The sequence below is a fragment of the Nerophis ophidion genome, linkage group LG15, assembly GCF_033978795.1.
Source record: "Nerophis ophidion isolate RoL-2023_Sa linkage group LG15, RoL_Noph_v1.0, whole genome shotgun sequence".
NCBI lineage: Eukaryota > Metazoa > Chordata > Actinopteri > Syngnathiformes > Syngnathidae > Nerophis > Nerophis ophidion.
Window position 1 is genome coordinate 8,709,016 of NC_084625.1, and position 13,996 is coordinate 8,723,011.

General features: G+C 43.4%; 1 protein-coding gene across 1 annotated transcript in view; it reads left to right on the forward strand.

Annotated features, from left to right (window-relative positions):
- The window catches only part of LOC133569901 (dynein axonemal heavy chain 5-like), a 73,902-nt gene that overhangs the window by 23,542 nt on the left and 36,364 nt on the right, over nucleotides 1-13,996 (forward strand). Inside the window, exons 27-51 of the mRNA XM_061922490.1 lie at nucleotides 220-316; nucleotides 380-460; nucleotides 555-809; nucleotides 869-1,018; nucleotides 1,094-1,212; nucleotides 1,287-1,423; nucleotides 1,493-1,655; nucleotides 1,764-1,875; nucleotides 1,942-2,070; nucleotides 5,293-5,492; nucleotides 5,562-5,715; nucleotides 5,787-5,897; nucleotides 5,975-6,130; nucleotides 6,196-6,324; nucleotides 6,391-6,606; nucleotides 6,678-6,824; nucleotides 6,904-7,076; nucleotides 7,136-7,206; nucleotides 10,863-10,970; nucleotides 11,031-11,218; nucleotides 11,356-11,550; nucleotides 11,631-11,765; nucleotides 13,449-13,506; nucleotides 13,577-13,708; nucleotides 13,770-13,987. Of these exons, the coding sequence (XP_061778474.1) occupies nucleotides 220-316; nucleotides 380-460; nucleotides 555-809; nucleotides 869-1,018; nucleotides 1,094-1,212; nucleotides 1,287-1,423; nucleotides 1,493-1,655; nucleotides 1,764-1,875; nucleotides 1,942-2,070; nucleotides 5,293-5,492; nucleotides 5,562-5,715; nucleotides 5,787-5,897; nucleotides 5,975-6,130; nucleotides 6,196-6,324; nucleotides 6,391-6,606; nucleotides 6,678-6,824; nucleotides 6,904-7,076; nucleotides 7,136-7,206; nucleotides 10,863-10,970; nucleotides 11,031-11,218; nucleotides 11,356-11,550; nucleotides 11,631-11,765; nucleotides 13,449-13,506; nucleotides 13,577-13,708; nucleotides 13,770-13,987 (3,634 nt within the window). The remainder of the gene's footprint in view (nucleotides 1-219; nucleotides 317-379; nucleotides 461-554; nucleotides 810-868; nucleotides 1,019-1,093; nucleotides 1,213-1,286; nucleotides 1,424-1,492; nucleotides 1,656-1,763; nucleotides 1,876-1,941; nucleotides 2,071-5,292; nucleotides 5,493-5,561; nucleotides 5,716-5,786; nucleotides 5,898-5,974; nucleotides 6,131-6,195; nucleotides 6,325-6,390; nucleotides 6,607-6,677; nucleotides 6,825-6,903; nucleotides 7,077-7,135; nucleotides 7,207-10,862; nucleotides 10,971-11,030; nucleotides 11,219-11,355; nucleotides 11,551-11,630; nucleotides 11,766-13,448; nucleotides 13,507-13,576; nucleotides 13,709-13,769; nucleotides 13,988-13,996) is intronic.

Genomic DNA, 13,996 nt, shown 5'->3' on the forward strand with positions numbered 1-13,996 from the left:
AATGATGAGATAGTAAATCGTAATTTTGACATAGAAAGTCTAAATTATGAGATTAAATTTTTTTTTTCGAAAATATGAGATTAAAAAGTCATATTTCAACTTTTTGTGACGACTTCTGTACCAAAAAATTATGACTTGTCACACACTGAGAATGGACATATCTCACAGAGAAAAAAATGGATAGCTCAATGAATGACTTCATGATGTTTTTGTGAGCAGGCTGGTTACACAGCTCAGCGCCGTCGTTTCCTCCCTCAAGTCCGCTACTGTCGAGATGCTGAGCGACCTTGTTGACTTCTCCACGCTGTGGCACCAGGTTACCTTTGTCCACTTTCACTTCCATTCTTGTCTTTGTGGGATGACTAAAATATCTGTCCAGGATCCAGAGGAGGAGGTGCAGACTTTCCTGCGGTCCGAGCCTTCGCTGACCGAGTTCAGCTCTCAGATCTCTTTCTACACGGTGAGTTTACACCTGAGAATGCTAACTATGTTACATGGACAACACGCTATGCTTGTTAGCATGTACGCAGCCTGACGCTTTGCCGTCCACACAGACGCTGGAGATGCAGATTTCAGAGCTCCCGGGGTTCTACACGGTGGGTTCAATCCTCTTCGACACCGAGGAGCTGAAGATGGCGCTCACTCAGGAGTGTCGTGTCTGGAAACGGGGCTTTGGCACAGCGCTAAACCGCCAAGCCTCTGCCAACATGGAGGAGGTTTTGTCATTCGTGGATAGTCTTATGAAGCGTCTGCAGCGTCCAATCACGGACCTCGAGGACGTCCGAGGAGTAATGGCAGCTCTCAGGGAGGTCAGACAGCACCTTCACACTCTATGTCTTTACTGCTTCACTTCCCCCTCCTGTTTCAGCTCCGAGAGGCGGAGGTCCATATGGACACCACCATCGGTCCGCTGGAAGAGTCTTTCACGCTTCTCAGCAAACATGATCTGCTGTTCAAGGATGGGAATGCAGAACGTGTGGACGGACTCATGTACGCCTGGAAGAACCTCAAAGACCTGGTGAAACATTCTAAGATTTTTTTCACAATTACATGTTAGACTTCCTCACTAAAAGCGTGTGTCTTTTGGTTCCAGGTTGTCCAGAACCAGAACACTTTGGTAAAGATCCAACCTAGGATGAAGGCCGACCTGCTGTTTGAAGTGCAAAACCTTCAGAACCACATTCAGGACTTCTGTGTCGAGTACAACCATCGGTGAATTATCGGCCCACATCTTTGCTGCCCCTCCTGCATTAAGCAAAGATTTAACACCCTAAAGTGTTTTCCAGAGGTCCTGGCGTGGAGGGCGTGGCTCCGGCTGAGGCAAACGACCGCTTGCAAAGCTTCCAGGCCGAGTTTGACCAGATCTGGAGGAAGTACACCACCTGCTCCGGCGGGGAGGAGCTCTTCGGACTTCCAGTTACTGGTATAACCCCGTCTTCTAACGAACATCCATGTCCTTCCAATCCGCTCACGTCTAGTCCCGGGCCTGCAGAGTATCCTGAGCTGCAGAGGATCAGGAGGGAATTAGCTCTGCTTTCCAAACTCTACAGTCTTTACAACACTGTCGTCGTCAGCGTGACCAACTACCACGACCTCCTGTGGGCCGACGTCAACATTGAGCAGATCAACAGCGAGCTGCTCGACTTCCAGAATCGGTTAGATTGTTTAAGAACAATTGATGTCATCAAAACACGTTAGGACATCGCTCTGGACTGCTGAAGAAGGAACAAAATTTTAATTGATCATGTTCTCCTCTTGTTCAGTATCAGAAAGCTTCCAAAGGCACTGAAAGAGTGGCCGGCCTTCAAAGACCTGAAGAAAATCATTGACGACTTCACGGAGATGTGTCCTCTGCTCGCCATGATGGCCAACAAGGTGGTGAGCTGACTGATGAACAAAACGCGGAAAGAGACAATGTCTGACGTTTGGCCCAATCTCCAGGCCATGCTGCCCAGACACTGGACTCGACTCAGCGAGCTGACAGGTCACAGTTTCCAAGTGGACTTGGACACTTTCTCTCTCCAAAACATCATGGCTGCTCCACTGCTGACATACAAGGAAGACATTGAGGTACAGTGGAACCTTGGGCTGGGCGATATGGCCTTTTTTTAATATCTCAATATTTTTAGGCCATATGGCGGTCCACGATATATATCTCGATATTTTGCCTTAGCTTTGAATTAACACTTGATGCATATAATCACAGCAGTATGATGATTCTATGTGTCTACATTAAAACATTCTTCTTCATACTGCATTAATATATGCTCATTTTGAACTTTCATGCAGGGAAGGAAATCACAATTAAGTCAATTGACCAAAACTGTATTTATTAAACAGTTATTAAGCATTGGCACAAACGTTCATGTCATTTCCAAAACAGAAAGTGCAAGATTGTCAGAGACATTTTAAGTGTCAAATACAAATAAGCTGCATAATAGGAAATCAAATAGTGTTCGTCCTTCGGTATATGGTAGGTTACTACGGACGTTATTAAATTCTGTTGACTATTTTTTTCATACGGTGTTGATCTGGAAATGTTTGCCTCAGAATTTTGATGGTGTGAGCGTGTGGCACCAAACAGAGATGTTGACATGCGGAATAAGCACTCTTCATTCTGTAGCAGGTGACTTCAAATGATGCTACATATTAGCAGTAGTGCTTCTTTTTATAGTATGAATTGATTAACGTGGACCCCAACTTAAAGAAGTAGAAAAACTTATTCGGGTGTTACCATTTAGTGGTCAATTGTACGGAATATGTACTGTACTGTGCAATCTACTAATAAAAGTTTCAATCAATCAATCAAAGCAACGCTTTTACCGCATGCTTGACTTATTACGGTTGTCTGTACGACATATTCCCACTTGAAGCCAAACCACCGCCAGACGATGAACCTCCTGCTGTTTTTCTTGGGAATTACTTCTTGCTTTATTCGCACCTTCTTTCTCTCGTATTACCACTCGCACAGCTCTGCTAGCATCAGAGCTAACGTTACCCATGCTGCTAACTCTCTGCTCCGCGAGGGCGTATACAAATGTGACGTATTACATGACAGTATGTGACGTGTGTGTGCTTGCTGTCTGAGAGAAGGAAAGACAGGAAAGAGCGAGAAGAACCTTTAATGTAATGCCCGCAGCTAAATGCAACTGCGTGATAACGTATACTCGAATATCACGATATAGTCATTTTCTATATCGCAAAGAGACAAACCCGCGATATATCGTGTATATCGCGATATCGCCCAGCCCTAGTGGAACCTCAGTTTTCCAACTCAATGGTTCTTGAATATGGTTCATAAACTGGAAAGGTTTGTGTAGCGAAGCATAGTTCCGCATAAGAAACTATGTAAACATGAATACTTGGTTCTAGCCTTAACAAAAGTCCCTATTTTTAGTAAAAAGAACTTGCAAATGTTGAAGACACTACATTGTGTATATACTGTATATTGTATGCTCAAACCAACATAACAAAGGGGAATGGCTCAACAATATATTTATGATTCAAACACAAAAACAGCAAAATGTTAACAACTATGTTGCTACAATATAAAACAAAAGAAGGAAAACATTTTACCTTATCTGGGAGTTTCAGAGTGGTAAACAAGCAGTTGCTTCATTTTCCAGTGACCGCGAGCATTAGCACAAACTAGCAGTGGGAGGCGATCCTTCATCGGCTTGTGTCCGGTCCTGTCCTCTTCTTAAACTTTCTGAACCACCCACGGCTCGCCTTAAATTGTTCTTCCGTGCTGGTTACAGCATGGTTATTTCTGGACATCAATTCGCCATATAAATGCCATCACCTGCTAGCTGCTTTTTATCCAGCCACGCAAACAAAGTTTTTTTGACCTGGTTTTGCATTCTTAGTCCCTCCTTGCAAAGATATTTTACCCCATTGGCAAAGTCGGTGACCATGTAAACCAGGGGTGTCAAACTCAAATACAAAGCGGGCCAAAATTTAAAACTGAACGAAGCTGCAGGCCGCGGTTGAACAAATTAATCCTTTAATAGGGACCCAAACAAGTTTTGCTTTGAATATTGACCAAGCAAGGCTTATATAACTTTATAGTGACATGAAAAATCGAGTTTAAAATAATAATAATTTAAAAATATCAATGACATATCAAATAAAATAAAAATACAAATTGAATGCCTCTTTTCGGCGGCGGGTTTGAGTTGGGGCGGGGTTTGGTGGTAGCGGGGGTGTATATTGTAGCGTCCCGGAAGAGTTAGGGATGCAAGGGGTTCTGGGTATTTGTTCGGTTGTGTTTATGTTGTGTTACGGTGCGGATGTTCTCCCGAAATGTGTTTGTCTTTCTTGTTTGCTGTGAGTTCACTGTGTGGTGTATATTTGCAACGGTGTTAAAGTTGTTTATACGGCCATCCTCAGTGTGACCTGTATGGCTGTTGACCAAGTATGCGTTGCATACACTTGTGTGTGTGTGTATGAGCCGCATATATTATGTGAGTGGGCCGGCACGCTGTTTGTATGGAGGAAAAGCGGACGTGGCGACATGTAGAGAACGCCAAAGGCAGTGCTTTTACGGCCCGCCCCCAATATTATTGTCCAGGTGGAAATCGGGAGAAATTCGGCAGGGGCACTGAACTTCGGGAGTCTCCTGGGAAAATCGGGAGGGTTGACGAGTATGAGTATTAGTGGTGAATGTGGTGTTACACCGGCGGACCAGCTCTAATGTTAATTTGATATTGCCTCAAGGGCCAAATTGAATTACACGGCGGGCCAAATTTGGCCCGCGGGCCAGAGTTTGACACCCATGATGTAAACGTTGGTTGCAATTGTGGATGTGTTTCTTCCAAATTTGCCACCCAAATCAACAATGCGCGCGCCACTCCTCTCATTGTCCTTTTTAAGTACACAGCAAATCCCTCCATCTTTTCAGGTTGGTTTGTTATCTTTTTGGACCCATATTGAATAAGCAAAATAGACAAAACTTGGTGAGTGGCAAAAAAAGAAACATGCGCTGAAGCACTGAGAAGTGAAGACCGAGTAATGACTTTGTCAACAGGATGTGACGTAGGGGGCCTTGTGTACAGGTTGTGAGGTTATCAAAAAGGCAGTACCGTAAGGCTTAGAGTGGCAAGGAAAATGAATGAATGAATGAATTGCTTGTACGCAGAGACATGGTTCGCACACAGAGGCATATTTGCCGCTTTGTAAATGTTCATAAACCCAAAAGGTTGCAAATTGAGGTCTTTGTAAATCAAGGTGCCACTGTAGTATCGTGGCACGTAAGTACCTAAGTTCCAATGTTGTGAACTATTTTTGTGTCAGGACGTGTGCATAAGTGCCGTGAAGGAGCGCGACATTGACGCCAAGCTCAAAGACGTGATAGAAGAGTGGGGCGGACAGACGCTCAGCTTCGCCCCCTTCAGGACGAGAGGGGAACTGCTGCTCAAAGGAGCCGACACCGCTGAAAAGGTCTCCATGATGGAGGACAGTCTGATGGTTCTGACCTCGCTGCTCAGCAACAGGTATGGCAGAGCGGAGAACATTTTGTCCTGCTCGAAGAAGAAGGGTCAATGTGACTCCTCCCTCTGCAGATACAACGTTCCCTTCAAGCCGACCATCCAGCTTTGGGTCCAGAAACTGTCCAACACCTCAGAAATCATCGAGAAGTGGTTGTCCGTCCAGAACCTGTGGATCTACCTGGAGGCAGTGTTTGTGGGTGGAGACATTGCCAAGCAGCTGCCTCAAGTAGATTACCAAGTGACTGCATGGTGCTGTGTGCTAATTGCTAAGCTAACTAATATGTTGAACATCATTAGGAGGCCAAACGCTTCCAGAACATAGACAAGTCGTGGCAAAGGATCATGCAGAGAGCCAACGAACTTACTAACGTGGTCCAGTGTTGCGTTGGAGACGAAACGCTGAGTCAGGTGCAGATGCAAAAGCTCTCGATTTAAAGTAAGACCCACATTCGTTTTAACACTTCTGGTCTTCTTCTGCTCTCCAGTTGCTTCCTCACTTGCTGGAGCAGCTGGAGGTCTGCCAGAAGTCTCTGTCAGGTTACCTGGAAAAAAAGCGTCTGGTGTTTCCTCGCTTCTTCTTCGTGTCTGACCCCGCCCTGCTGGAGATCCTGGGCCAGGCCTCTGACTCACACACCATCCAGGCAAGACACGTGGTGTTGATCTGCTGATGTTTAACAAACTCATGCTCATCATCTCCTCCTCTCAGCCTCACCTGCTCAGTCTCTTCGACAACGTCAACAGAGTGGTATTCAGTGAGAAGGTATACGACCAGATTGTCAGCTTTCAGTCTCAAGAGGGTGAAACAGTGGAGCTGAGCCAAAGCTTTTTGGCCCAGGTTAGTTGTAGAACTTCTGAATGACGCAAAGGACACCAATCTTTACTTGGTGGTTCCTTCGCCCAGGGGAATGTGGAGGTGTGGATGGGCCAGCTGCTGGCCGGTGTGCAGCAGACCCTTCACGCCATTATTCGCAAAGCCTATCTGGCTATCGGCGAGCCCAGTCTGAAACTTGTGGAGTTCCAGTCCGCATTTCCTGCCCAAGTGGGCCTGCTGGGAATCCAGATGGTCTGGACCAGAGATGCAGAAGAGGCTCTGAACCTCAGCAAGTCAGACAAGAAGGTGTGCTTTTATTTTATAGGTGGGGGGCTAAGTGTACCAATAATTGTCATTGTCCTTTGATTGACTTGCAGATCATGCAGACAACCAATCAGAAGTTCCTGGACCTCCTCAATGAGCTGATCGATATTACCACCAGGGATCTGAGCAAGAACGAGAGGACCAAGTACGAGACGCTAATAACCATTCACGTCCACCAAAGGGACATCTTCGATGAGCTGGTGGGAAGAATGATAGAAGCTGAGAAACTCACTGAGATTCAACAGAGGGCCAAAAAATGTTTGACATCGTCTCCGTCAGGTGCATCTAAACGTACGGTCTGCGTCAGACTTTGAGTGGCAGAAGCAGTCGAGGTTCTACTTCCTGGAGGATGGGGACAAATGTGTGATCCAGATCACAGATGTGGCGTTCACATACTGCAATGAATACCTGGGCTGCACGGACCGACTGGTCATCACACCGCTAACCGATAGGTACACATGACCCATAACCATACGAAACTTGAAATGAAGCTGTCTGCATGTTTTTCCAGGTGTTACATCACTCTGTCACAGGCCCTGGGCATGAGTATGGGCGGGGCTCCGGCTGGTCCCGCAGGAACAGGTGACGCAGACTCTAGTAGGAGTAGGGATGGGTACCGAAACTCGGTTCCTGAAAAGCCAATGTGCACCGTAGTAACCAGACCGGGGGAAAAAAGTTGCTATTGGTGCAAAATAATGCATCGACACATTAGTGAAGCTATCAAAACAGTCACACACAAAGAGTCTGGCACTCTTTTTTTAATGTTATTCTCGCTCCTAAACGGGAACTTCACTTTTTTGGAATTGTTCCTACAATTCACAATTTCTATGTAAGACAATTTAAAGAACACACTTTTTTTCTTTACTTATGCATTCTAATTCATAATAAACGGCAAGTACGAGGTGGCAAACAATGCAGCTAAAGGCGGTACTCTGAATCCTTCTAAAAAAACGCCAACAATACTATATTTATAAATAAATGATAAATGGGTTGTACTTGTATAGCGCTTTTCTACCTTCAAGGTACTCAAAGCGCTTTGACACTACTTCCACATTTACCCATTCACACGCACATTCACACACTGATGGAGGGAGCTGCCATGCAAGGCACTAACCAGCACCCATCAGGAGCAAGGGTGAAGTGCCTTGCTCAGGACACAACGGACATGACGAGGTTGGTACTAGGTGGGGATTGAACCAGGGACGCTCGGGATGCGCACAGCCACTCTTCCACTGCGCCACGTGTCCTGAATTTTGACCAGGTATATTGTATATTGTTATTATAAGTGCTAATGCCGAGGAACTAATTTTTAGTGGCGCTGTGATCGCAAAGAGGTGACTCATTTATGCAGCTATCGACATACTGAGGTGCTGCAACGCATCTGAGTTGGTAAAAGTTCATTCTTGTGGCCATAAACGGAGAAGTTGGTCAACTTAGACCGGGAGATGGCGCGAAACACACAAAAAGTCTCACGTTTTTGTCTGCCTTATTACTGCATGAGGATTGTAATTTATTTTTTCAAATAGGAATACAGTATGAACATCCCATCAGTCAGCACCCCAGAGATATAGCAGATATGGTACAGTAAGTGAGTGTTTTTTTAGACTTAGACAAACTTTAATGATCCACAAGGGAAATTGTTTCACACAGTATCTCACTTACAAAGGATGGAAAAGATAATGTACACAAGGCCACAAAAAGACGGCGAAAACAAAAGGTATAAAGTAGACGAAAAATGTACCATCATAGCAATATGAATATATCAAATATGTGATACTTACCTATTGTATATATAGTATACAATATATAACAAATCTCAATTACCATGTACGATATCACAGTACCGTATATATAACAGCTGCAGCAGAAAAAAAAGAGTAGATCCAGCAGAAAATATACAATATAGTGCTATACTGCTACATTACATTATGTTCGTAGCAGGGCTATATGAAAAAAAATAATACTATACTGCAGGGGTAGGAATCTTATGGCTTTCGAGCCAGATGTGGCTCTTTTGATGCTGCATCTGGCTCTCAAATAAACCTTAGCTGACATTGCTTAACACGATAAGTAATGAATAATCCCGCTGGTAATCACAGTTTTGATTGATTGATTGAAACTTTTATTAGTAGATTGCACAGTTCAGTACATATTCCGTACAATTGACCACTAAATGATAACACCCGAATAAGTTTTTCAACTTGTTTAAGTCGAGGTCCACGTAAATCAATCCATGGTACGTGTTAAAAACAACGTTGAAAATATAAAACATTCTCATGCATTTTAATCCATCCATCTGTTTTCTACCCCACCAGTTCAAGAAGTCGCATTAAGAAGTATTTTATTTATTATTGGTTAGCTTCAGAATAACAATGTTATTAAAAAGAATAAGAGACTTATTATACTCCAAAAATGTTGGTCTTAAAAATGCACGCATTTAGTTGTATTCCGTGCTAAAAAAATATTATATGGCTCCCACCCAAATACATTTTTAAATATTTGGCTTTCATGGCTCTCTCCGCCAAAAAGGTTCCCGACCCCTGCCATACTGCCTTTGAAAAATACCGGTACATTTTGTGTTTCATCCAAATGCTGCCGTTTGGCGTTGACGTACAGAGCCGAGGCGCATGATGTTTAGTGTGTCAACGCGCACACACAGAGCCGAGAGTGCATACAAGATCAGCGTGGAGAGGAAGAATTGCAAAAAACTCTTAAAAGTTTTAACTCATACTCTGTATATTCAGGCTCAAAACGATTATATTCTGGATCATCATTTGTCCCAAAGTAGTCGTTGTCTGCATTATAAGTAGGGTTGTTGTTGTTGAAGTAAATATCGAACGTTGTGACGTGTCTGTGAAATTAATACGGCGTCGTATGCTTAAAATGAGCAAAATATGTAAATATTACATGTTCCTATGAATGTGCTTCTTACCACATTACATGTATACTTACATCATGTATATAAACCATTGAAGGAGGATTTTGGATGTTTTTTAAAATGCTTTGTGGGCGGAATAGAGAAAATTCCATTGCCTCTATTGTTAGTTGACTCTTGCTAGTGTATATGTACAAGTTAGAATGTATATATATATATATAAAAAAAAAGCAAAAATATGTCTATTTGTCTCACAAAAGCATTTTGAATGAGTGGCAAAATTCCAAGTAAGTGCAGTTCCCCTTTAACACAGCAGAGACATTTTGCCGGAGCCAGTCGTCACACCAACACAAAACTTCCTCATTATGCCCCAATCGTGGTTAAGAAAGACGAGTGTATTCACAAACCTCAAAATTCTGGACAACAACAGAAGAGTGGTTGAGTGGTTGAAAGATGACAATGTGTGCAGGCAGGCAGGTACTTTTTATCTGAACACATCCTCGCCCACCTACTCAGTGGCCTCGAGGTTAGAGTGTCCACCCTAAGTTCAAACCCCTGCCGAGTCATACCAAAGACTATAAAAATGGGACCTATTGCCTCCCTGCTTGCCACTCAGCATCAAGGGTTGGAATTGGGGGTTAAATCACCAAAAATGATTCCTGGGTGCGGCCACCGCTGCTGCCCACTGCTCCCAGGGGGTGATCAAAGGTGATGGGTCAAATGCAGAGAATATTTCGCCACACCTAGTGTGTGACAGTCATTGGTACTTTAACTTTAACTATAACACATCAACCACCAAATGCCCAAAACACCTACATCACACTTCTGGCCTTCATAATAAAAGCACAGCCCACTAAATTCTGTCTGACAAGCATGTTTGTTAGTTTTTTTTGCACATTTGCTGCGTTCTATAATTATTTTGGTGGGTTGTATTTCATATAATAACATTTTATTTACATTATGGATGTATTTAGATAACAATTTAGCTCAACTTGCATGTTTATGCCCAACCAACCTACATCACACTACCGGCCTTCGTAATAAAAGCGTAGCCCGCTAAATTCTGTCTGACGAGCATGGTTTTTTTTTTTTCCACATTTGTCGTGTTCGGTAATTATTTCGGTGGGTTGTATTTCATGTAATAACTTTTCATTTACATTATGGAAATATTCAGATAACAATCCAGCTCAACTTGCATTTTTTTGTACCGGTTCTGGCACCCTTTCAGCATCGGCATTGTTTACAGTAACACCGATTTTGGTACAACTGTAGTATCAGTAAAACTTTCAGCGATACTCATCCCTAAGTAGAAACTTTGATTTGTGTTGGAAATTGTTTCTTTCATTGCCTCTTTTGTCTGCAGGAAAGACAGAGACCACCAAGGACATGGGCCGCTGCCTGGGGAAGTACGTGGTGGTTTTCAACTGCTCCGACCAGATGGATTACAGAGGACTCGGGCGCATCTACAAAGGTGAACTAAAGAACAAGTCGATAGTGCTGACTCAACTAGAACACGGGGTCACTTTTGCAGGTCTGGCCCAGTCCGGCGCCTGGGGCTGCTTCGATGAGTTTAACCGCATCGAGCTGCCGGTGCTATCGGTCGCTGCTCAGCAGATCTACATCGTCCTGCAGTGTAAGAAGAACAAGAAGAAGGAGTTTGTCTTCACTGACGGAGATGTGGTCAGCATGGACCCTGAGTTTGGCATCTTCCTCACCATGGTAACGGACCTAAAACAGTTAGAACATACATTTGCAGGTCGCTCCTATTTTATGAACATCAGAGCTTCCTTAGAACCACAGCTTAACATTGTGAATACTTTTATTCTCTCTTCACACGTATGCTCCTGGTTCTGCAGAACCCTGGTTACGCCGGTCGCCAGGAGCTGCCAGAGAACCTCAAGATCCAGTTCCGTACGGTAGCCATGATGGTTCCAGACCGAGCCATCATCATGAGGGTCAAACTAGCCAGTGCTGGATTCCGTGACAACCAGGTCCTTAGTCGGAAGTTCTACACCCTCTACAAGCTGTGTGAGGAGCAGCTGTCCAAACAGGTCAGATGACAAAAGGATTACGTTTCACCTGTCAAGAGTTATCTGTTACTTCAGTCGCCATCTTTTTGCCATGACCCTAGGTCCATTATGATTTTGGCCTAAGGAACATTTTGTCAGTCTTGAGGACGCTGGGCTCAGTCAAGAGATCCAACCCATCAGAACCAGAGAAGACTGTGGTCATGAGGGTCCTGAGAGACATGAACTTGTCCAAACTGGTGCGTCACAAAAGCAAGATAGTAGCTTCTAGCTGTGACTAGGGCTGGACAATTAATACATTTTCATTTCGATTTCCACTAAGTCTTCTCACGATTATGAAAATATCCATCCATCCATCCATTCTAGACCGCTTATCCCTTTCGGGTTCGCGGGGGGTGCTAGAGCCTATCTCAGCTACACCCTGGACAATTCGCCACCTCATTGCAGGGCCAACACAGATAGACAGACAACATTCACACTCACTTTCACACACTAGGGACCATTTTAGTGTTGCCAATCCCCATGTGTAAAAATGGAAATATAATGAACGGGAAAAAAAACAGGCCTTGCACCGTGCATACAAATTCAGTGAAACAGATCAAGAGCGAATGAATGAAAAAAAGAGCATGTCCATAGAAGTTTGGGATCTCACCATGATTGCTATTTTTATTTGAAACAGCACTCATATGCCGAATCAATAATCACTTAACTCAATAGATGATTTCCATGTTCATCTAACAGCCATGAATTGATTAACGTGGACCCCGACTTAAACAAGTTGAAAAACTTATTGGGGTGTTACCATTTAGTGGTCAATTGTACGGAATATGTACTAAACTGTGCAATCTACTAATAAAAGTATCAATCAATCAATCAAAAAGCAGGCAGAGTCACATAATTGGCCAATAAAACGGAATCCGCTGACAAACGCAAAATAATATCAGGGAAATTGACGTTAATGTAAGTGAAATGTGACAAGACATTTACTTGCGAAAATAATGAGTCCGGTAGAGCTCATTTATTCCCTCGACACACTCAAACGCTGGCCCTCCTGAACTCAACAATGTCGAGATGGCCACTTGAAACGGCAACTAAACTACAAATCCAAAACTAGCAAGAGCAATCCGTCCACCCACAACACATCTCATCTGCTTGTGTTGTTGTGAACGACATCATTCATGGATGTAAGATCAATGTACAAACAGTGGTCACAACTTGAGAGGGCAAACAGCAGTTGGAACTTGAGAGGCTCACTCTTTTTTACAGCCTCAAGTCGCCTCTTTACTCATCAAGCTGAGAACAACAGCACAGCACAGCACACTTCTCCCCTTCACAATAAAAGCACGATACGCAACATCCGGTCTGACTGCCCTAACAAAATAATGGTAAAAAAAAGTACTTTACACAGGCATAATGTACTTAAAATACTTCACACATTTACACAATTATTATGCTTTGACCTAAAATAACGGTCAAAATGTATGGCACCAATAAATGTGAGGATTTTTGCATTTAATTAACAAACACTATTACATTTTTTTTGACACAAAAAGCACACTATGGTGGTAAAATACGTGTAATAGGTAAAAATATGTGATTAAAGACAAACAAAAATTTAATTGGATAGTTTTTTTTATATTGCTATAGTTATTTAAATTTATTGTTATTGCTATTTATTATTTTAGTTTATTCGTTACTAATTTACATCCAGGTTTTTTTATATCTATCTTTAAATTTGATTTTGGTGGTACGATAAATACTCATGTTTTCAAATTAATGAATAATCGTGTAATTAATTGTGATTTCAATAGCAATCAAAATAATCGGAATTATTATTTTTGCCATAATCGTCCAGTCCTACCTGTGAGCTCCTTCATTAATGCGATTGTGCACAAATTCTGTAACCAGATTTGGTTTTGTAGGTGGATGAGGACGAGCCTCTCTTCACAAGTCTGATTAACGATCTCTTCCCTGGTATCGGTACGTCACACCATGAACATGTTTCTGATCAGACTTACCTGACCCACGTTCCACGTGTCTTCCTCACTAGTTCTCGATAAAGCTGGCTATCCCGACCTAGAGTCATCCATCTATAAACAAGCTCAGCTGAACGGCCTGATCCCCCATCCTCCGTGGGTCCTCAAGCTAGTTCAGCTTTACGAGACGCAACGTGTCCGACACGGTAGCTTGTTGAAGTTCGAACATTGCAATGCCGAGCGTTGTTCATCGATGTTCTCGCGCAGGAATGATGGCATTAGGTCCGAGCGGCGCCGGGAAGACCACCTGCATCCACACTTTGATGAATGCCATGTCGGACTGCGGCGCACCACACCGAGAGATGAGGATGAACCCCAAAGCCATCACAGCCGCGCAGATGTTCGGCACGCTGGACGTCACCACCAATGACTGGACCGACGGCGTCTTTTCCACTTTGTGGCGCAAAACTCTGAAGGCCAAAAAGGTGAAATGA